Raw genomic sequence first — 23,892 nt, 5'->3', positions numbered from 1 at the left:
TTTTAATTTTTTTAATTTTTTATTTTTTTAAAGATTTTATTTATTTATTCTTGAGAGACAGAGAGAGAGAGAGGCAGAGACACAGGCAGAGGGAGAAGCAGGCTCCATGCAGGGAGCCTGATGTGGGAATCGATCCCAGGTCTCCAGGATCAGGCCCTGGGCCAAAAGCAGGCATTAAACCGCAGAGCCACCTAGGGATACCCCTGTTTTTGGTTTTTTAATAAGCAGTTCTCCCAAAATGAGTTCTGCATTAGTGATTATAACTAATGAAAACTTTAACAACTCCTCTTTCTCAGAGAACTTTGGCTTTTGAAATACATTTATTTTTTCTTCAGAATTTACTAAACATTTTTGGCTTATTTTTATTTTTTTTAATGTTTTTTTAAATTTTTATTTATTTATGATAGAGAGAGAGAGAGAGAGAGGCAGAGATATAGGCAGAGGGAGAAGCAGGCTCCATGCACCGGGAGCCCGACGTGGGATTCGATCCCGGGTCTCCAGGATCGCGCCCTGGGCCAAAGGCAGGCGCCAAAGCGCTGCGCCACCCAGGGATCCCTTGGCTTATTTTTAAATTGCCCCAGTCTAGCCATGAGTAATCTCCCCATTCTGTTAGAGAGCCACTTCAGGAGAACTTATCCTATACCTGAGATCCTTAAGGTTATTTTTCCCTTTCTAGAATGATACCTTGCTCCACATTACTCTTGTCTCCCTTGTGCCAAACTCTGTCCTGTTCTGTCCATATAGTAAAGAGACAAAGTACTTTTGGTTTTCTGTTGAATAGAGTTTTATGTAACAACTAATGAATGAAACATCCTTTTAATTTTTCCCTCTTTAAGCAAAGACAGTATGTATATTTGTTAGCCATAACTTTTTCCTCTTTAATTTATTCATAAAGATTCTTAACTATTGAGTGAGATAGTCACTTGAAAACCTTCAATCAGGACTGCATTCAGTCTTAAATTAAGTATTTGAAGCTTCACTTATCCATGGCCCAGTTATTTAGACGATCTTCTCTCCCTGTCATTGCTAGAGTTAGGATCATTTCATTCTCTTCACCATTTAAGTGTTTAACGTGCCTTTTTGGAAACATTAGTGAGATTTTGTGAAGGGGTCTTATAAATTCACACCTATGTTGCTGATAAGTTGTGATATGTATGCATGACATACTTTTTTCCTCTTGATTTATAGTTGGTTTTTCCTTTTTAATTATTTCCATTTGTGGAGTTTATTATATTTAGATTATTGTATCTATATTAAACACCCAGTTTTTTCCACTTCATTTCTTTTTCTCCCCTTCCTCTTTTTAGATGTCTTTGGTTCGTTCTTGAAATATTAATGGCTAAAAATGAAAATAACAGTCATGCATTTATCAGGAAGATGGTAGAAAATATTAAACAAACAAAAGATGCCCAAGGACCAGATGATGCAAAAATGAATGAAGTATGTAATTCTTTTTAAATAATTATGATTCCATGTTGATTTAAGTATTCAAATATGGATATGCTACTTCTGTAGTATGTATAGACATTATCAGTCTTTTGTATTAGTACTTAATAATTACTATTAGTAATTAGAATTACTGATGTAGAATTACTAATAAGGAATTAGTAGTAATGCTGTTACTAGGAAATAATGAAAACATTAGTTTAACTTACACTATTGTACTGAAAACTACATACAGTCATACCTTGTCGTAATGTTCTATGCAGATAATTGCGTTTTTCTTAAGTTGATTTATGGCAACCCTGCACTGAGCAAGTCTAATGGCACCATTTTCCAAAAGCATTTGCTAATTTCGTGTCTCTGTATCACATTTTGGTAATTCCTGCAATATTTCAAACTTTTTAATTGTTGTATGTTATGGTGATCAGTGATCTTTGATGTTACTATGATCTTTGATATAATTGTTTTGGGGTGCCACGAACTGCACCCATACAAGACAATAAACTTAATTGACAGATGTGTGTCCTCTGACTGCTCTACCCACCAGCTGTTTCCCCACCTCTCTACCTCTTCGCGGGCTTCCCTATTCCCTGAGACAATATTGAAATTAGGCCAATTAATAACTCTGTAGTGACCTCTTAAGTGTTCAAGTGAAAGGAAGAGTCATATATCTTTCACTTTTAATCAAAAGCTAGTAATGAAGAAGGTTGGTAAGGATGGCATGTGGAAGCTGAGAGAGGCTGAAAGCTAGATCTCTTGTGCCCAATTGTAAGTCAAGTTGTACATGCGAAGGAAAAGTTTTTAAGGAAATTAAAAGTGCTGCTCCAATGGAAAGCACAAATGATAAGAAAGTGAAATAGCCTTATTTCTGATACAGATTAAGTTTGAGTGGCCTGGATAGGAGATCAAATCAATGATAACATTCCCTTAAGCCAAAGCCTACTCCAGGGCAAGGCCCTGACTCTGTAATTCTGTGAGGGCTGAGAAGTGAAGAAGCGTAGAAGAAAGCAGAAGCTGGCAGAAGGTTGGTTCACGAGGTTTAAGGAAAGAAGCCAGTTCCATAATATACAAAGTACAAGATGAAGCAGCAAGTGCGGATAAAGAAGCTTCAGCAAGTTGCCCAGAAGATCTAGCTGAGGTAATTAATGAAGATGGTTACTCTAAACAGCAGTTTTTCAATGTAGATAAAGCAGCCTTCTATTGGAAGAAGATGCCATTGAATTCAATAGCTAGAGAGGAGAAGTCTGTGCGTTGCTTCAGATTTTCAAAGGACGGACTGACTCTCTTGTTAGGGGCTCATGCAGTTGATGACTTGAAGCTGAAGCCAGTGCTCTTATACCATTCTGAAAATCCTAGGGCCCTTATTAATTATGCTTAATTTACATTGTGTGTTCTATTAATAGAAAAACAAAGCCTGGATAACAGCACATCTGTTTAAAGCATGGTTTACTGAATTTTTAAAGCCTGTAGTTGAGATCTGCTCAGAAAGATTCCTTTCAAAATGTTACTCCTCGTTGATAATGCACCTGTTCATCCAAAAGCTCTGACAGAGATATACAATGAGATTAATGCTTTTTTCAGGCCTCCTAACACAACATCCATTCTGTAATCCATGGGTCAAGGAATAATTTTGATTTTCAAGTCTTAATTTTTTAAGAAATACATTTTATAAGGGTATAGCTGCCATAGATCATGGTTCTTCTGATAAATCTGGGTAAAGTCATTAAAAACCTGGAAAGGATTCTTCATTCTACATCCATTAAGATCAGTTGTGATTCGTGGGAAGGAGTCAAATTGTCAACATGGACTGGAATTTGAGAGAAGTTGATTCCAACACTTCTTGTGAGTGACTTTGAGGGGTTCAAGACTTCCATGGCTGCAGTAACTACAGATGTGGTAGAAATAGGAAGAGAACTGTTCTTAAAAGTAGAGACTAAAGATGTGACCAAATTGCTGTAATTTCATGATAAAACTTTAATGAATTAGGAGTTGCTTGTGATAGATGAGCAAAGAAAGTGGTTTCCTGAGATGGGAACTACTACTCCTTGTAAAGATGCTATGAAGATTGTTAAAATGACAACAGGGGGTTTAGTATATTACACAAATTTAGTTGATAAAACAGCAGCAAATTTTGAAAGGATTGACTCCAATTTTGAAAATTCTTCTGTGGGTAAAATGCTATCAAGTGGCATCACACGCTACAGAGAAATTGTTCATGTAAGGAAGAGTCATTCAGTGCAGCAGACTTCATTATTGTCTTATTTGTTGATAAGCCATCAACAAATATCATATTTGTTGATGAGCCATCAACACTGAGGCAAGACTCTGGACCAGCAAAAAGATCGCAAGTCACTGAAAGCTCAGATGATGGTTAGCATTTTCAGCAATGAAATTTTCTTTAATGAATGAATGAATGAATGAAGGTAGGCTCCATGCCCAGCATGTAGCCCAGTGCAGTACTTGAATTCATGACCCTGAGATTAAGACTTGAGATAAAGAGTTGGATGCTCAGCCACCCAGGCACCCCTGCAATAAAATATTTTTAAATTACTTATAATTACATTGTATGTTGGTTTTTAGACATAATGCAGTTGCACACTCAGTAGATTATAGCATGGTATAAACATAACTTTTGTGTGCACTGGGAAACCAAAAAGTTCATTTGACTCACTTGGTTACAACATTGTTTTATTGTGGTAATTTAGAGCTGAATCTGCAGTATCTCTGAGGTATGCCTGTACAAAATGCATGTTCTAGAATTACTTCTAATTCACCGAGTCAAGGATGCCAACTTAAGTACCTTATTTTTTTTTAATACTATTGCAGAAACTGTACACTGTGTGTGATGTTGCCATGAATATCATCATGTCAAAGAGCACTACATACAGTTTGGAATCTCCTAAAGACCCAGTACTACCAGCTCGTTTTTTCACCCAACCTGATAAGGTAGTTATTTTAGATTTTGTATAGATTGAAATAAAATGTATTCTCAGCACTAGGTTGTGGAAAGATTAGGAAGGATCAATATCAAAAGCTAATGTACGACTAATGTTATGGAAAACTCACCATGCATCGTACTAATGTGGTTCAAGAGTAGCATATGGGCCAAACCAGAGGACACAAATAAGGGTCAGAGATTAGTTAAGGTGGTCGAGAGTTTGTGATTAGAGTTTTATGCTATTGTGTGATTTGAGGCAAAAATGTGGTCAGAGCATATAGATCTGTCATTATTGGCCATTGATCCAAAATGGGAAAGAGAATGCTGATAGACACAGTCTGAAGTTATAAGCCTTTGATTGAGATTCATAACTGGTATTAAGAAACAAGCAGAGAACAAGCACTGGAACAGGTTTAAGACCCAGGGAACATTATAAGAATGTTCTCAAACCACTTTTACAAAACTCAAGTATTCCATGAGATAATAGGTGTTTTCTGGAATTACTCTTAGAGGTTCATAATGCACCTAAGTCTGTTGGCTGAGAGTATGGAAACTACACTACTGTTTTTGCTTTTGTGTTTGTTTTTAAGCAAAATACCAATTAAAGTCTTACCAACGTGTAGAGATTTATAAAACCCTTGTATGTAGGCTCACTCAGCTAAAAGGGACTGTTTGCTTTTAAGCATTCACCTTGTTGTGATTAAGATGATAGGAATATGTGATTGGTCTCTTCTCTGGAGGTATTGTTACAGATGTGCTTTTAGAGCTCTAACACGTTAGAGTGTGAATATGTTTTTAATACTGGAGTTGGTATAAAATTAGTTTTAGCTTATTATAGTATTTATTTTTGGGGGGTGGGGGGGGACAGAGGGAGACGGAAAGAGAATCTTAAGCAGGCTCCATTCCCAGTGCAGAGCCCAATGCAGGGCTCAATGACCTGAGCTGAAATCAAGAGTCATATGCGTAACCGACTGAGCCACCCAGGTGCCCTTTGTTACAATATTTGAAATCAATGCCCAAAATTTTGTGTTTGAACTGATTATTTAAATATATATTTAAATATATATTTTATTATGTACTATAAAACAAAAGCTGATGTATGCTTTGTTGGCTTCAAACCACCTCATGTATAGTGTTTCAGTATTCACTGACTGCAACTTTTTCCCTTGCTTGTAGAATTTCAGTAACACCAAAAATTATCTGCCTCCAGAAATGAAATCGTTTTTCACACCTGGAAAAGTACGTTTTGAATGTCATTCTGATTTTTATGTGATAGTTTATTTTAGTATGTTTATTGACATAATTATGTTATTTCTGTATTTCTTTAAAAATTGATGTATCTTAAGATAGAAAACACAATTATTAGATGTCTTCCACTTACTAGTTAGAAATAATTATGCTTACTATATAGATGCAAGCTGAGATACATAAATTGTAGCTTATAATAAAGCCAAGCCCTACAGAGCTTGATCCTTAAGTATCTTATCCTGTTATATCAAGGTAAAAATCTTAAAGTTAAAAACATCTTAATCTAATTATGTCTTTCCAAAGGAAGAGTGTGGTTATCTGTTTTTATTATTGACTACACATTTTATTCTCACTTTTTATGTAAGCTTCTTCCTTCAGATACCTAAGAAACTTAATTGTTATGCCATCTATTTGGTTTTTCACTCTTTCAAGTAATAGTCTATTCAAGATCCTTACTTTATTTAAGGATGGGCATATTTGTGTGTGTGATTTGTACATAAACACTTTGACAGATATTTATGGTTTTTTACATGTAAATTTCTTTTGGCTTTAATAGAAAGATATGCATTTTTCATTTCAGCCTAAAACAACCAATGTTCTAGGAGCTGTTAATAAGCCACTTTCATCGGCAGGCAAGCAATCTCAGACAAAATCATCACGAATGGAAACTGTAAGCAATGCAAGCAGCAGCTCAAATCCAAGCTCTCCTGGAAGAATAAAAGGGAGGTAAGTACCTAAGAAATGTCATACTTTGCACTTAAGGATTCCAACAAGGCAGTGAGATCTAAAATGTGTAACCCAAAACATTTAATGTCAGTGAATGGAAATCAGTGCATACCTGAACATTCCCATTTAACATTTGTAGCCATTTACAAGTTCCTATTTATTTGCTCTCTTATTTTAGACAGGCTCTCCATCTTAGCCTTTTATATTTTAGCTTGTTGGTATAACCTGTGTTAGTAGACATAAGCTAAATGTTTAGCACTTGTAAAACCGTTATATTATATATCCATACATTGGAATACATAATTGTTAAAGTGATGAGGTATGAGCCAATATGAATTGTTTTCACAACCAATTATTGAATAAAAAAAGACAATTAATAGAATAATATTACAGTATTTTCAAGTTCTTAGAAAGGATTTGTATTCACATTGGCTTTCATATGCATAGAAAGTTTGGGGAAGAGTATACAACATCTTATGGTACTCTAGAATAGGAGGGAGCTCATTTTATACTCTGGTTTGACATTTTTTTCCTGTGTACATGCATAAACTTAAAAAAATTGTTTTAAATTATACTTTCAAATCATGCTCTACAGATTTTTCTTTTTAAGAAAGAAAGGGAAAATAATTCACACTTTCACTAATTTTAGCATAGGGCTTAGTACACCGTTTGTTAGCAAAACCCTGTACAGGGCTTAACTGTACTATCTTTTGTATTGTTCATAACCAATCAATAAAGAAAGGAAATATTCTAAAATGTCTTATCACTTTTCTTGTAATGAATAAATTGTCAGGTGATAAATAATATAGTAGAAATTGAACAAAAATTACATTTATAGGTCTTGTTTTAGACTCCTGTATTAATACATATTAGTGGTTAATACTTAAGTGGCCCTTCACCTATATCATTTGGATATTTTCTAGTGGACGACCTCATATTCAACATGACCAGAATATTTCCACCTCCTAAATAACTGGTTTTTCTTGTCAAATTCCTGGATATAATAAAAAATGATCTAATTCACCCAGTCATTTAGGCTTAATGCCTCAAAATTGGCTTTGACTTTTCCCCCTTTGCTAAGATATTGCTGAGGAGCCTAGTGATCTAATTTGTACTTTTATTAGATTGCCCTGATTGTTGGTGCAGAATAGAGGAACTAGAATTGAGGTTAAAAAAAAAAAAACAAAAACAAAAACAATTAGGAGTCAGCTAATAGTAATTCAGGGAAGGGATAAAGAGAGAGGAAGATGGTTGATTGTCAAAATTTAGGATTTACTTTGATGGTAGATCCAGATAGGCTTGCTTGATGGATTAGATGTGAATGGTTATGGAAAGGAAATAGTTAAGGATGCATCCTAGGTTTTCTGCTGGAATATTTCTATAGGTGGTGATGCCATTTACTGAGATGTAGAAGTGTCCAAATGACTGTTTTGGCTGTGTTAAAGTTAAGATGCCTATTAGAAATTCAAGTGAGGTGGGCAATTGAGTATGTGAGCCTAGAGCTCAGGGTAGCTTCTGAGCCAGAGATTGAGATTTAGGACTTAACAATGTTTAAATGGTTTTTAAAGCCAGATTAAGGATGTGATCTAGGACAGAAGACATCCTTTATACCAATAAATGAGAGCATGTGCTATTAATTCATTTATTAAGTATTTATTGAATGCTTACTTTATGGCTGGCACTGGTGTAAGTGCTTCATATAAATTGCTAAGTACAATTGACAAAAGATTCATGCTTACATTCTAGCAGGGGAAGTTAGTAGAGAATAAACATAATAACTTTACTATATGTGAAGGTGTTAAGAGTACAGAGAAGAAAAAGTAGAACGGGTATATGGGAGAGATAGGGGAAAGTGCAAATTAAAGTAATATAGGCCAATCCAACTTGATAACAAGAGAAGCTATAATTTACTTTATGTACCCACTCCAAAATATAATTTTTTAAAAAAGACTTAGAAACTAAGTTTGTGATTTTTAAGGTTTCCCTATTATGTTAAATTAAATATGATTCATTGCTTGTTGGTTAGGTGCTAAATATGATAGAATAAAATGGATACTTTTTTTTGAAAGAATGAAACTTTTCCTCATAAAACTGTAAAGCTACACTAGGGAACAGAAAAAACTTTTAAGGTTATTTCATTGTAATAATAATTACAAATGTCTATATTAAAAGGCTTGATAGCTCTGAAATGGATCACAGTGAAAATGAAGATTATACAATGTCTTCACCTTTGCCAGGAAAAAAAAGTGACAAGAGAGACGACTCTGATCTTGTAAGGGTGAGATATTTGGTTTGATTTTATAATAATTATAATAATAATGACAAAAATAATTTTTACACTGAAACCAGTTAATATTACTCCCAAATTCGACATTTGATTTTCTTTTAATGGTTTTAATCACAAATTTTTTATAATTCTCCTCTACCAAGAAATTTAAGCATACTGAATCTCTTGTATTTCTTATCATTCTAATAAGTGATCTCTGTAGATCTTGTAAATCAAACATGCCAGTCCCATACTCAGAACTGCTTGGGGTCTGTTGTTGTTGTTGTTGTTGTTGTTGTTGTTGTTTTTAAAACACAGTAAGTTTAGACTTAGCATTAGAGAGGGGAAGTAGAATGAGGGTCCTTAAAGGTTCCTCCATTTTAGATGACTTCTTGAGCTTTCATTACTAAACAAACTTCTAGTAAGAAAATGCAAATAGTAGGAAATGTTACAGTTTTACCTTCTTAGTTTTTAAATTTTAATAACAATGATAACTTCTATGATAGAAACAATTTATAAGTGTCATTTAAAGACAGATTTAAGTTTTAGTGCAGATACAGAATACAGTTATGTATTCCAAAACAACCTGATAGCCTTAATAATTGAACGCATTTTGACTTCTAGTTTAGTTTTAAACACTTCTTGAATAATCACTAAGGTTCTCTGAATCAAGTTTCTTATCTGTAAAATTTGGCTACTTGGCTGGTAAGGTTTATCAGAATAAATGAATTAGCCTAAGTTAATTGGTGTTGCTGCCATTTTATTATAAAGATCAATATTTTTGATTAATAATTACTATAAAGTAAAAAATGCATTTGAATCTACTCAGTAGAGGTGGAATGTTATTAATAAAAAACTTTGGTTTCGCTGAAATTTTATTGCCCTTCTTGTTTTCCACTGTCCCAACATTACCTATCCCAAAAAGTTGAAATTATTTTTAGTTGTTTTCAAGTTTCTCCAGTACTTTGTTTTGCCAGATTGTTTTTCTTTCCACTTAAAATATTATAATTCTAAAATTCTTACTAAATCCTAACTATACTGTAAATTCTGATTTTTATTGGCTGTTTAAAAATTTTGCCCAAGCAGAGTTAAAAATTGATCGCTTAGCCAGAAAGGAATCCTGTTATCTGGATTTATAGAAGAGAACCTTGAATTGGAAAAGGTATTTATGTCTTCTAGTCCTACTTCTCACTTAATGCAGAAATTCCTTCATTAGCATTTATGAGAGTTGGTTACCACATGCTTGAAAATGCCTTAGGTGGAGAGCTTGTAATTTCTCTCATTTTTTGGAAACATCAGCTAGGCCACCCATACCTACATACTGTCCTGCTCCCTTATCCCACCCACATTCCCCCAAGTTTGGAAAACATGATTGTGATGAACTCTTAATGTTTTTTTATCCTATAAATTCTATATTTAGTTCTACCTTTTAGAGCAATGAAGAAGAAAGTCTATATTTCATAGAAAAGTTTTGAAATTCTGAACTTTTGAGATTGATATGTGTAATTATAGTGGAGGCCTTTGGCTGCCTTTTGTATAATATTGCATCCATTTTCAGAAATACTATATGTACTGCATTACTAAATATCAACTGAAATAGCCTCAAAGAGTTAGCATTATGAGACAAAAGTTCAATTTAAAAACTAGTAGATTAGGGACACCTGGGTAGCTCAGCGGTCAAGCGTCTGCCTTTGGCTCAGGGCGTAATCCCCGTCCCTGGATCGAGTCCCACATCAGGCTCCCTGTGAGGAGCCAGCTTCTCCCTCTGCCTGTGTCTTTGCCTCTCTGTCTCTGTCTCTCATAAATAAGTAAAATATTAAAAAAAAAAAACAATAAAGACCAGTAGATTATAGTGAAAGAGTACTGTCTTTGCATATGCTACCACCTTGACATGAAAATTTCACCACAAAGGAATTATTCTCCATATATATTTATATTAATATTTTTAATTTTATGAATAATATATTTTCCCTATTCCTGCTTCTAACCTCAGTTTTATATGTACTCTCTCTGTTCTTAAGACAATGCAGTGCAAAATAAAAAACTAGAGAATACAGTGCTTTAGTAATAAACTAAATTATTTTATAGTATTCTCAAGAAGGCAGACATTACATTTCCTGTTTACCACCAACCTTTTCCAGGGCATAAAGGAATCGAACCACCTTATCACATTTTTGGACATCAAAGTGAATTGTAACATTTAACATTGGAGGTGACAATTTTAAATTTAGTTTTAATTGAATATTTCCCTTATCTTTGGATCTCTGAGTAATGACAATTATTAATTTATGTGCAAAACTCTAAATAAGTTAAAAACCAATCACTTATGGGTCTGTTTTTCCTAGAACATAGGATAAATTTAATGCCAAGATATCTTTTAGTATGATATAGCAGATCAATATACCAAATAAGAATACTAACAAGATAATCTCAAGTCTTGTAAGGAAGACATAAATACAACTTAAAATCCATTCTTGATACATAGGAACTCTTAATAAGCTAATACCAGCAGGATATTTCTTTAACATGCTGAAAGTTTTATCTGTTTAAGTCAATAATCATTGATTCAGTTACTCCTCTTAAGTTATTCTTCTTAAGGCAAAACACTTGAAACATTTTTATTAAAAATCAGCAAAACAAGCAACCTCTCATCATCACTGTTATTTAAGATTATTCTAGAATGTTTGACAAATTTAAGAATACATGAAATAGTCAAAAATACAACGATGGAAAAGAGACAAATTTGTTTTTATTTTTTGTTCTCTTAGAAAAATAAGAGAAGCAATTGAAAAACTAAGAATTTAGCATGGTAGCCATATATGTGGATGTTTTTATGTGTATAACCAGCTTTCCTCTGGTTCTTTTTCTTATCTCAATTATACACTTGGGGGAAAGGAGATTTGCTTCACCACAATAACCACTACAACAACAAAAATAGATAGATCTATCAATCTAAATATAACCTTAAAGAAGAAGTAGGGGGATCCTATAATGGAGAAAATATCCAAATTGAGAAATATACAAGACTTGAAGAGAAAGAAGACATGCCATGTTCTTTAATGTGAAAAACGAGTAAGAAAAGATGACTGTTCTTTCTAAATGAATCTGTATGTATTTATAAAATTCCGGTGGGATTTTAAGTCCATGTAGAAAAACAAATGAATATTAAAAAGAGGAGTAATAATATCAGCCCAGCCAGACACAAATGTATTTATTTATAATTAGTAAAATATTATGCTGCTGTTACAATAGCCCAAAAACATTTTTTAGTTTTAAAACATAATACAAAATAAATGAAGTATTACAAGTGAGTGATTTTTTTTGAAATGATTGGAATACTCTTTGGGGAGATGGAGAGGAAAAACAGTTTAGACCTTCATCTCAAATCCTGTTAAAATACGATAATGTCTAAGTCTACTCAGGCTACCGTAACAAAATACCAGAAACTGGTGGCTTAAAAAACAGAATTTTCTCACCATTCTGAAGGTTGGGAATTCCAAGATCGAAGTTGGCTGATTGCTTCCTGGTTTGCGATGGCCACCTTTTCACTGTGTCTTCACATGGTGGAGAGAGAGACAGAGAGCTGTCTCTGGTGTCTTTCCCATAAGGGACTAATTCTGTTATGAGAGCCCACCCACCCTCCTGATCTCATCTCAACTGAAGTATCTCTCAAAGGCCTTATCTTCAAGTAGCATCACATTGGTGGTGATGTGGAACACAAACAGAACATATGAATTTTGTGGGGACACAATTCAGTCCATAACAAATAGGAAATAAAATTTATGTATATGCAAAGATATAGAAGAATGTAGATTAAAATATTAAGACTCCAGTATGTAAGTAGACAAAGAATATAATACCAATGACATTATTAGGAAGTTTGCAGACAGGAAACAAAATGGCTAATTAAATCAGATAATTTTTGTTGTTTTCTTTACACTGATTTTTAAAAATATAAATTGGCACAAACTTTTGGAAATAAAATTTACATGTACTTAATAATGGGTTTTATACTTGTATGTGTATGGAGAGCTATAAGGGTTCATACTGTTAATTGATTTCTTTTGAGAAGAATAAATTCTCTGAACGTGAATAGGCTTTTATTTTAAACTTGAGTTACTGATTAAATCATTTAAATTGTTTTTGTGTTTTCTTGGTTGTACATGGGAAGAAGAAGCATCTGATTCAGAAGTGTTTTCAAAATTTTTAATAATGAATATGTTTAACTTTTGTATCTTGCAACCTCCATTTATAAAAGTAGTTCTATTATGATGTCTGAGCATGATACATAACATAGTTATTTTATGTCTTATATACTGTGTAGTAAAATTAGAATTACTTAAATTGACTATCAAAGCAGATCCATTATACTTTAGTAAAGTTAGCCATTGTTCTTGCATGGAACTTAATAAATAACTCTTCATTAAAATTTAAAATTTAATAGAATACTAATCTTAGAATGTTTCCATTTAAGGCCCTCTAGCTTAATTAAGTAATGATAAAAATTTATCCTCTTACTCTAGATAGTTTTTTTTAGTTAAAATACAAGTAAGTAGTTATGGTTCTCATATGCTTAAGAACTCAACATTTTATTTAGGCACATTTTTATGACATAAGTGGGTAACATAGTTTTTGTTTTATTTTTCAAAATGCATACTAACAATTTTAAGTTTGAAATTGTGGTTTTTATTCCTAGTCTGAATTGGACAAACCTAGAAGCCGGAAAAAAACACCTGTCACAGATTCAGAAGAGAAATTAGGTATGGATGACCTCACTAAGTTGGTACAGGAACAGAAACCTAAAGGCAGTCAGCGTGGACGGAAGAGAGGCCATACGGCTTCAGAATCAGATGAACAACAGTGGCCTGAGGAAAAGAGGCTCAAAGAAGATATATTAGAAAATGAGGATGAACAGAATAGTCCACCAAAAAAAGGTAAAAGAGGCCGACCACCTAAACCTCTTGGTGGAGGTACACCAAAGGAAGAGCCAACAATGAAAACTTCTAAAAAAGGAGCCAAAAAAAAATCTGGACCTTCAGCACCAGAAGAAGAGGAAGAAGAAGAAAGACAAAGTGGAAACACAGAACAGAAGTCAAAGAGCAAACAGCACCGAACATCAAGGAGAGCACAACAGAGGTGAGTGCGTGTAACTCTAATCTGCATATATTTAGTAACTATGTTTTAAATCATAATTTGATGCTATCCACATTTGGGTCTTCCCCCAAAGCAGAGCAGAATCTCCTGAAACTAGTGCAGTTGAATCCACACAATCCACACCACAGAAAGGACGAGGAAGACCATCAAAAACGCCATCACCATCACAACCAAAAAAAAATGTGTAAGTTGTAAATAATATTAAATTTCAAACCAGTTTCCAATTATTTTGCAAAAGTTCACAAATTTTCAAATATACATAGGGCTGTATTTAAAATCCCATATATTTATTCCTATTATACTAGGTAAGATAAAATTTTTATAAACTTACCTAGGTTATTGATATCCCAACTAATTCTCTGACAATATTTGTACATTTTTACAGGTTTTAGGCAAATCTTTTTAAATGAATACCAAACAGCTTATTATTCCAATAGAGAGTTTATAGTACTTAAAGAAATGAGAAGATATTTTTAAATAATCACATCATACTGACCAGATTGCCTTGTCATTCCATACTACGGTTTTTCCTTAGTGTTCCTCGTCAGCAACTTAAAAAAAATTTTTTTTTACATTTTTATTTTTATTCTTTGCTGTAGGAAAATAACAGGCATTATTTTCTTTTAAATTACATCCACAGAAATTATATGTAGATCTGAAGTTTTTGGTGCTTTGATTTTCTTTTCTAATCAAATTGACACATCCATATCTACATATAAATAGTTTCAGAAAGTTCACACAAACATGTTTATAAGAAGTTACAGCCTAAGATTGTTAAAGTAGCAGGAGCATCAGTCCCTAATCTGTATACTTTGTGTTTTCTCAGTTACTTAAGTAGAACTAGAATAGCATGTCTTCCATTAGTCAGAAATTCTTAAGTTTTTCTGAGAGTAATCCCATTACATAATTACATCAGTGCCTTGGATTTTCAGACTTGCCAGAACACCTTTGCTCAATACTTAAGTTACCTTGGAAGTATTTCCTATTCCTGTATATTGCACAGGAAGAGGAAAAGTGCCTGAGTGTCTAGCTACTTCATGCTCTCTTCCATTTAATTTTTTCCTCAGTAAAAAGTAAAGGTAAGTATATTTTTGTGGTAGCTTTGTGAATGTGTTTGGATTCAGTTACAGAAAATAACTGTTTTTAAACAAATTCTTAAGGAATATTAAATTCTCGCAATTAATTTTATATTGAGGAAATAACAAATATCTTTTAGGCTTATAACTTTAATTTGTTTATATTTGGACATCAAAATCAAGGGCTTAAATGATTATCCTATCGTCTCCTAAAATGACACAAGTCCTCATACAAATATTCTAAACCACACAAGTGTGTCTTTTAAAAATCAGTGCAATAGGGGGTCCCTGGGTGGTGCAGCGGTTTGGCGCCTGCCTTTGGCCCAGGGCGCGATCCTGGAGACCCGGGATCGAATCCCACGTTGGGCTCCCGGTGCATGGAGCCTGCTTCTCCTCTGCCTGTGTCTCTGCCTCTCTCTGTGTGTGTGTGACTATCATAAATTTAAAAAATTTAAAAAAAATCAGTGCAATAAAAGACTCTGTATTCTGTCTTAAAAGTATCTTCCCTTCATGGGGAATGATCCCTTCATATGTTATGATCTGCCTCTCTTGTTTTGACATTAGTGGATTTGAGAAAGATTGTATTTTCTATGTAATTCCTGTGTTTTCTTCTGCTAACTCTGAAAAATTGAATTGAGTAAGAAAAATTACTTGGTTTGAGCATGAATTTAAACAGTACATACTTTAGATTATCTAAGATAAGTGATAAGCTGTATTCTTAATTAAAAAAAAAAAAAGTTAACCTACAGAGAGTAAGGTGATACTTGCCAGAGAGATATGGTAGTGGGAGTATGGGCAAAATGGTTGAAGGGGAGTGGGAGATATGGGCTTCCAATGTGGATGTGGAATAAGTCACAGGAGTAAAGAAAGGCAGACCATAGAGCATATGGTCAATGATATTGTAGTAGCATTGTACAGTGACAGATGGGAACTACACTTGTGTGGAGCATAACATAATGTATAAACAAGTCAAATCACTATGTTATACAGCTGCAACTAATGTAACATTGTGTGTTAGCTGTACTCAAAAACGTTTTTAATTAAAGAATATACATTCAGGAGCCCGTTGGTGGCTCAGTCAATTAAGCATATGTTTGGCTCAAGTCATGATGCTAGAGTCCTGGGATCAAGCCCCTCACTGGGCTCTTGATTCAGCGGGGAATCTGTTTGTTCTTCTGCCCTTCCATCTCCGCTTGTGCTTGTCTTTTGCTTTCCCTCTCTCAAATAAATCTAAAAAAAGAAAGAAAAAAATATACATGCAAATAAAAAATATAGAGAGGGATACATTTGATTAAATGGTATCTATTACATATAATTGATTGCTTCCTGTGTTTCGGAGAGTACTAGGTGCTGGGAGATATAGTTGCACAGAATAGACATGATTCTTGTCCTCATGGAATTTATCATCTAAATGGGCATGTAGTCATTACTTAATCACACATAAATTGGAATCCTAAATTGTGATATGTGCCCTAAGGAAAAAATACAGGGTACTGTAAGAGAACGTAATGGGAGGGCTAGGGAATTGGGAAATTTTCTCTTTGAAAATGACAGTTGATTTCTTGAGGATAGTAGAAGTTAGGCTGATGGGGAACAGGAAGAAGAACACAATTGGAGGGAACATTGGATTTGAAAGTTCCAAAGTAGGAAAAATCTTGGCCAATTCAGTGTTGGCCAAGAGTGTTGAAGGTAGGTAAGAATTTGCCAAATTGTTGTTGTGAGGAATTGGGGAATGGAAAGAGGAATGGATGGGTAGCCAAGGACTGTGTGCAGGGCCTTATATACTATGTTAAGGAGATTTATGGGATTTTTTTCTGTATATAGGGAGTTGTCAAGGAGTAGTGAGTGACATCAGCTGTTTTTACATTTTTAGAGAAGAGGTAAAGAGATGAGAATGGTTTGGATGTGTAGTAGCAGTAGAGGTGAAGAGAAGTGAATAGGATTTGAGATTTCATTGTAAGAATTATGGGGCCAGATAAAGAATGGTACACTATTAAGAAGGACTCTAAATTTTCTGTTTTGGGCAGCTCACTGGATGCAGATGCCTTTTATTGAGTTGGGAAAAATAAAGGGAAGAGCAAACTTTAGTTTATATCTTAAAATCCTTTTTGGTATTGCTCTCAGTTACACGTTTTTGTTACTTGGTCAATGTTTGTAGGTGAAACTCTAGGAATAAACACTAGTTTAGGATTTAGAATAAGAAAAATATTTGTTTTATAAGGTAATAGAGGATACAAATGATAATGAGAATTTATGAAGTATTTAAAGCATTTTCTTTGAGGTAATCTACTATGTAAAGATCAGAATGTTCATTTTATTCATCTGTTTTACTCTAGCCGTGTAGGACGCTCCAAACAAGCAGCTACTAAAGAAAATGATTCAAGTGAAGAAGTAGATGTGTTTCAGGGTAGCTCTCCTGTCGATGATATTCCACAGGAAGAAACAGAGGAAGAGGAAGTTTCTACAGTAAATGTATGTGTTTATTATTAAAGTACTATGTGTAATAGTATAGAATATAGAAATAGAGTTGGTAAATATTTGGTAAGAGATATGTAGCACTTGCTGTTACTTCTAAGTATTTGTTTGCTTTTCTCCATTAATTTGTGGTGGTGTTTCATCTATCAGCTTGGATAATTAGGGAACATCCTTTATGGAATCCTGAGACTCTAACTAAGAATAACAGATGTAGCCTAGTGAAAGGGTAAATATCAAGCTGAAGGCTGAATCTAGAGAAGAACAAGTAGCTGTCTGATATTGATACTTCAGGAATTTAAATTATACCTTGATTTTTAGAGCTCTGTTTTATGTTAAATAGACTGTGGTTTATGTTTCTTAACTTTTGTCATTGAGTTTCACAGTAGAAAGTAGAAATTAACCATATAGGATAAAAATCACACCTTTGAAATGAAATGTATAAAATGGATAACAAACATTCCTTTTACAAAAGTAGGAATGCGATTCTTCCTGAGATAATTTTTTTTTTTTTACGTAAAGAATGGCTTTGTCTGTTAACACAAGAAATACAGTTAACACATTTAAGTAGGGACTATTGATGCTACACTAATGGTGAGTCTTTGGATCAGCAGAGTTAGCCATCTTTGTTTGAGAAACCTCTGTTCTGAGATCTAGTCCCAGAGTTGATTCCTGCCCCTCTGTGCTATTTAACATAATCACTTCTGTCTGCATCAAGATTCATTTATGTAAAAGGGTTAAGACCACAGAAAAATAGGTCAACTGTGTAGTCTCCAATTTGTTGTTGGGTTTGTTTCTTAAAGCGTTTTTTTTTTTTTAATTGTTTTAAATGTAGAAATAAGACTAAAGAATTCATTGTGATTAATGTCTTCATCCAAAAAACTGCACCATAAATTAATTGAATTAATAAAATCCTATTTTGTTTCTATTCCTCTTAATAGAGGTCTTTTTTGAACTGAAGTTTTATGCTTTTATTAGTACTTGCCAGTAAATTGTAATATGTCTGAATTTAAAAATTATTTCCATGTATTTGATAATTGCTAGGATCCACATTCAATTACTGTTTTCCCAGAATGATAACTGTAAACCTAAGTTCATAAGGATCAAATGTTTTCTTTTATCACAGAAACATTAAGTGAAAAGATACTTGGAATTGTTTTTTTCTTGCTGTTGACATTGATTTCCATTCTTTTTTCTTTAAAATTATAAAATAGAAAAGTAAAAGTTTTCTCTTTTGCTATTGTGGGAAGGGCTGTCTGTGGACATTCAGATAGTATAAGGTCTAAATACGTGATGGTGAGGCAGAAAGGTTTCCAGTGAAGAAAAGCAAAGAAAATCAGGAACAACTAAGAATAATGATTGGTTAAAAAATAATCACTGCTATGTCTAATATTTTAATTAAGCATCTGGTGATTTTTCTTTTAAGGTACGGCGGCGAAGTTCTAAAAGGGAAAGGCGATGAACAAATGTAATTAACTTTTTGTGTGAAAGCTTTGAGAAGAAGCATTTTTTGTCAAGCTTGAGGCTAAGGAAAGCCTTTGATGCACAAAGTGGGACTGCCAGAAAGTGGACAGTTGGAACTTCCTGTGATGACCTCATGTACTTGTGGTCACAGCGCTTTAGCCATACGCTTGGTGATAACATTGACTATGGAGTCTTGTGGAAGTGTGATGTGCGATGGCTATGTAGACATAAACTAAAGAAGAAACCTGTAAATATATCTTTTCTTTTTCTTTCTTTTTCTTTTTTTTATTTTTTAATGTTTCTGACTTCTAAAGTGCTTGTATAGCTTTTATCTGCGGCTTTAAACTGACAGTACCCAACTGTTTATTGGATCTATTGATTTGGAAAGAGTTTGTTAGGATAGATCTTAAGCAGTAATCTGTCAGTGTTTGTATTTGTATTCTCTGCAATTTTACTGTGAAAAAAATATTTTCAACAAATGGTGTCATTTTCTTGATGTCATTGTTTGTTGGAGAGTTAAATGGTCTCTTTCCCTTGTGTATTTTACCTAGTGTTTACTCCTAGGCACCCTTAATCTTCAGAGGTGCTAACTTGTCTGCCATCACACCTGAATGATGCCTCCGATGGGAGGGCACCATGCGAATTGTGAAATAGTCCTGAAGTTTGATTATTTTACACCTCAGTATTGGTCTCAGAATTTTCTGGCCTTTCATGGCAATGAAAATTTTAAGAAAAGAGAGATTTAAAATATTTTAATTTTAAAGAGTGTGTTATAAAATAATGTACTGAATTCTTTATCCCATTTTATCATCATCCCTTTTCAGTTTTTATTAATCTACTGTATCAATAAAATTCTGTAATTTGAATTAGTTTTAATAGTCTAGAATGTTATTGTGTATAGATATTTCCTCTTGAACATTATGTTCAGAAAATGCAAATTATTACACTATAATATAAAATCTGATATATACACATAGAAAAGTTCCAGTTCTCCATAACAGTGTAAAGTTAATCAGAAAGAAAAAATTTTATTGATGCAGTGTGTCTTTATAAAGCTGTTCTTGAAAGCAAGTGTTTTGTATTTTATAGTGAGTTGCATGTTTATGAAAAAGTGCTGAAAATGGGATGTGCTCTTTTCTGTAAATTCATATTTAGTATAGTATATGATAGATTGCCCCATAACATAGTTTTTCATCAAGAGTTTATTATTGTACTTTATTTTGGAGCCAAAAACTTGTTTTTTTTGGTGGGAGGGGGGGAAGCAGGGTGGGAGTGATATATCCAACTATCTGAGCTACTGTAGGTATCACAATCTTATAAATTTTGAATGAAATTCTACTTCGTCGAGATTTGGGGGAAGTGGAAATTTATTTGGATTTAGACCAGTTCTTTTTCTTTCCTTCATCATAATCTGCAAAATCTAGAAACAAATTGCTTAAGTCAGTATCATTTATACAGTTTTATAAACTGTATTTTGAACCAAACATAAAAGTTACTACTTAATGCTTGCCTAAATTCATTTTAGTATTTCAGGTGCTGTTCTTTTGTTTTCTCACAGTTAACATCAGAAAAGAAAATCATATCCTAACTTATTAAATTTATCACATTGACTAACGGAGCATTTTCATATAATACGCCATTATGTTTAAGGTATATTTCCAAAATTGGTTATAATAGATAGGGGATATAATAAAGAAACTACTATTTTGGAAAATGACATTTTACTATTTTCCAATGTATATCACAATTGATGTGATTATTTTTCTTTTAAAGATTTCTTCATGTTTATGAAATGGCCTTTTTTTTTTAAAAAAAATGTTTTTGAATTGTGTCTTAATCTCTCAATATTTAACTATTCTTCATTTCCAACAGTACTGACACCAGTGATTATGGGAGGCTGCTGTATACAAGGCAGCTAATGTTGGACCAAGATACATTGGTTTTTAACCGTTTCATGAGCTCAGTTCTCCCAAACACGCTGTTTGTATCTCAGCAGTACAAAGGCATGTTTTTAAATCTATAAAATAAAGAATAAGGGATAGCTTTGTATTTTTGTCATTGACTAAATTGCACCGGAAATGTTTATGGAAGTATATCTTTAAGACCATTTTATAAAACATAATGAAAAAATGATTGTGGAGGATTTTTATTTGCATGATCATAATTAACCAAATTTCATTGCACATTAATTCTGTACATCAGTTCACAAAAAATGTTCATTGTAGATTTTGTTTAATGCCAATAAGTCTGTGGTTTTTTACAACTTGTCTGTTCACTTTTTGGGAGGATTCTGATGTAAATTTTCCATTTTTCTGTAGAAAAATAGGTGCAATAATGATCAAAGTTTTGATGTCCTGAATCTTCATTTTAGGGGATTATTTTATTATTATGTTTAAACTTAACACTTCATGTGCTAACATTTGGAGAGCCACATACTATAACTAAAGTAAAATTAAGTATGTATACAACAGTAATTGCTAACAATGGTTAGCAAACTCTTCAGTGATAATGGTCATTTTGAAAATATGTGCTGTATAAAATTAAGAAAATGTTTAACTCACTGTAACAAGTTCCATTATGAAAATCTTATGATTCTTCAGTGAGGTTATCTTGCTGCACTCTGTAGCAAGTTCATTTAATCTACATTATAATAAGATTTCTTGCTGCAGTGCAACAGGAAGCTTTTTTTCAGTGATCTCCACTGTATATGTAAATTACAAATGTGGCTGTAAAACTTGTTCCAGGTATTAAAGGTTAAATTACTTTCTGTATCTTCTTACAACTTGTAAGTTTGATTTTTAAGATTTCCTTTTGCCCACTTGAAGAATGGTCAGGAATTTAAGAATTTGTTTAACTTAGGCATATCTCCCCTACCACATAGTATTATGTCACCATAATGAACAATTGGTATTTAGATAGATAGCCAATTTCAGACACACTTTTGGATTTTCTGTGAAGTTGAATAAACATGAAAGCTAATATGTAATTGTATTATTTTATTTATGTGAATATATATATATATTTAAATATGTTTAAATGAAGAAAGGCACGTTTAGATCTTTTATTTTGGAGCCTTTGTTGCATGAAAAAGAAAAAAATATTTCCCAGTAACATTCTTAGAAGCTTTTTGTTTAAACTTCTCATGTAAAGTTTGGCTAATGGAGATTCCTAAGTATTATTTAAGTTAAAGGATTACATAACTGAAGAAAATAACATGTATCCTATAAACTTTAAAAGTAAGCACTGAGAATATAAGTTACTAGTGGTACTTTTATTCATTTGTTCAGCAAATATTTCTTGAGTGCTTACTATGTGTTACGCTAGTTACAGAGGATAAAATGTCATCTGGATAGAATAAGTCCCTTCCCTTGTGGATCTTACATCTCCACAAGGGGGGTAGGGAAATAAGGAAACAAAAATATATAATGTCAGATTGTGAAAAGTGGTGAATAGAAAAGGAAAAGCAAGATAGAAATGATGGAGGAGAAGCAATTTTGTATACTTTGGAGCTATGTCTCAGCACATAAATTGTAGGGTTATTATGCCTTTATGATGAAGTTATACTTTTATAATTACAGAATGTCACTTCATATCTGTATAAATAATTCATGCCTACTTTGATATTAATACAGCCATACCAGTTTTGTTTGCATGACAAAACTTTTTCTGTCCTTTTATTTTTTATATTTACCTATTTATATATATCCTTATGTTTAAAGTGTGTGTTAACATTTTGTACTTTGCACTTGTTCTTTTTATCTAGTCTTAGAATCTTTGTACTTTAGCATGTTTAGACTGTTTACTTTTGGTGTAATTAATAATATAGTAGGTTTTAAGTTTATCATCTTGCTATCTTTTTTGCCAAGTTTTTCTTTATTCCTTTACTTTCTCCTTTTCCTACCTTCTTCTACCTCAGTAAAGTACTGTTGACCTTTGAGCAACATGGGGATTTAAAGTGCCAACCCCCACACAGTCGAAAATCCAGACAGAACTTTGGAGTTCCCCAAAACTTAATTACTGATAGTCTACTGTTGACCAGGAGCCCTACCAATAACATAGTTGATTAACACATTTTGTATGTTGTATATATTAGCTACTGTATTCATAAATAAAGTAAGCTAGAGAAGAGAAATTGTTATTCAAGAAAATCATAAAGAAAATACTTTTACAGTACTGTACTATATCAAAAAAAGAATCCAGATCAAACTCTTGTTGTTCAAGGGTCATCTGTACTTACTACTATTTCATCTCTTCTATTGACTTTTTAGTTATACTTGATTATATGATTTTTCTGTGGTTACCCTACAGATTATAGCATCTATGTTTGGGTTATTATATTAGTGCTTTTATGAACAATTCAAGAACTTTAAAATGATTCAGCTCTATTTGCTGCCTCCCTGCTCTTTGTGCTATAGTTTTCATATATTTTGTGGTTATAAATCCCACAGTATCATTACTTTAAATAGTCAGTATTCTTTCTTATTTACATACACATTTTCTCATCTCCTTGCTGGTTTTTTTTTTTTTTTTTTGATAGTTTTGTAGTATCATTTTAATTCCTTTCCATCAGCCTGAGGAACTTCTTTTAATATTGCTTATAGTACAGGTCTTGTGGCAGTTTTTCAAACAAATGTGGCAGCATTTGTTTGAAAGGTCTTTATCACACCTTTATTTTTGAAGAGTATTTTCTTTGGATTCAGAATTCAGGTTGGCGGTTTTGTTAGTTTGAAACTTTGCATTCCATTTTCTTCTAGTTTTCATATTTTCTGTTGCAAAGCCAATAAAAAACCTTTTTGCTCCTTGTAGGTACTATGTGTTTTTTTTTTTTTTTCCTGGCTTTTAGGATTTCCTTTTCATCTTTGTTTCAGCAGTTTGACTATGGTAGGCCTACTTAGAATATTCATTTTATTTATCTTGCTTGAGGTTTACCAAACTCTGGAATCTGTGGATTGATGTATCAGTTTTTTAAAATTCTTGGTCATTATCCCTTCACATATTACTTCTCCTCTATTATTGCTTCTCTCTGAAATTCCAATTAGAAATATGTTGTACTATTTGTGTCTACTCTTGTTTTCTCTCTGTGCTTCAGTTTGGATGTTTTCTAT

At 33.1% G+C, this 23,892-nt stretch overlaps 1 protein-coding gene across 10 annotated transcripts in view; it reads left to right on the top strand.

Annotated features, from left to right (window-relative positions):
* Positions 1 to 21,766, top strand: part of PDS5B (PDS5 cohesin associated factor B) — a 180,022-nt gene extending 158,256 nt beyond the window's left edge. For 3 of the 10 annotated variants that reach the window (XM_025462529.3, XM_049101147.1, XM_035718412.2), the window contains exons 27-35: positions 1,308 to 1,440; positions 4,270 to 4,389; positions 5,558 to 5,620; positions 6,210 to 6,355; positions 8,528 to 8,633; positions 13,318 to 13,757; positions 13,849 to 13,959; positions 17,188 to 17,323; positions 18,750 to 21,766. In XM_025462529.3, the coding sequence (XP_025318314.1) occupies positions 1,308 to 1,440; positions 4,270 to 4,389; positions 5,558 to 5,620; positions 6,210 to 6,355; positions 8,528 to 8,633; positions 13,318 to 13,757; positions 13,849 to 13,959; positions 17,188 to 17,323; positions 18,750 to 18,785 (1,291 nt within the window). In that variant the 3' untranslated portion in view covers positions 18,786 to 21,766. Of the gene's footprint in view, positions 1 to 1,307; positions 1,441 to 4,269; positions 4,390 to 5,557; positions 5,621 to 6,209; positions 6,356 to 8,527; positions 8,634 to 9,707; positions 9,784 to 13,317; positions 13,758 to 13,848; positions 13,960 to 17,187; positions 17,324 to 18,749 lie in introns of those variants that run through there. The other 7 variants (XM_035718415.2, XM_035718414.2, XM_035718413.2 and 4 more) reach the window with 7 other exon arrangements.
* Positions 21,767 to 23,892: the final 2,126 nt, after the last annotated feature.

The sequence above is a fragment of the Canis lupus genome, chromosome 25 (assembly GCF_003254725.2).
Source record: "Canis lupus dingo isolate Sandy chromosome 25, ASM325472v2, whole genome shotgun sequence".
NCBI classification, from domain to species: domain Eukaryota; kingdom Metazoa; phylum Chordata; class Mammalia; order Carnivora; family Canidae; genus Canis; species Canis lupus.
This window is presented reverse-complemented; position numbering and strand designations above follow the sequence as displayed.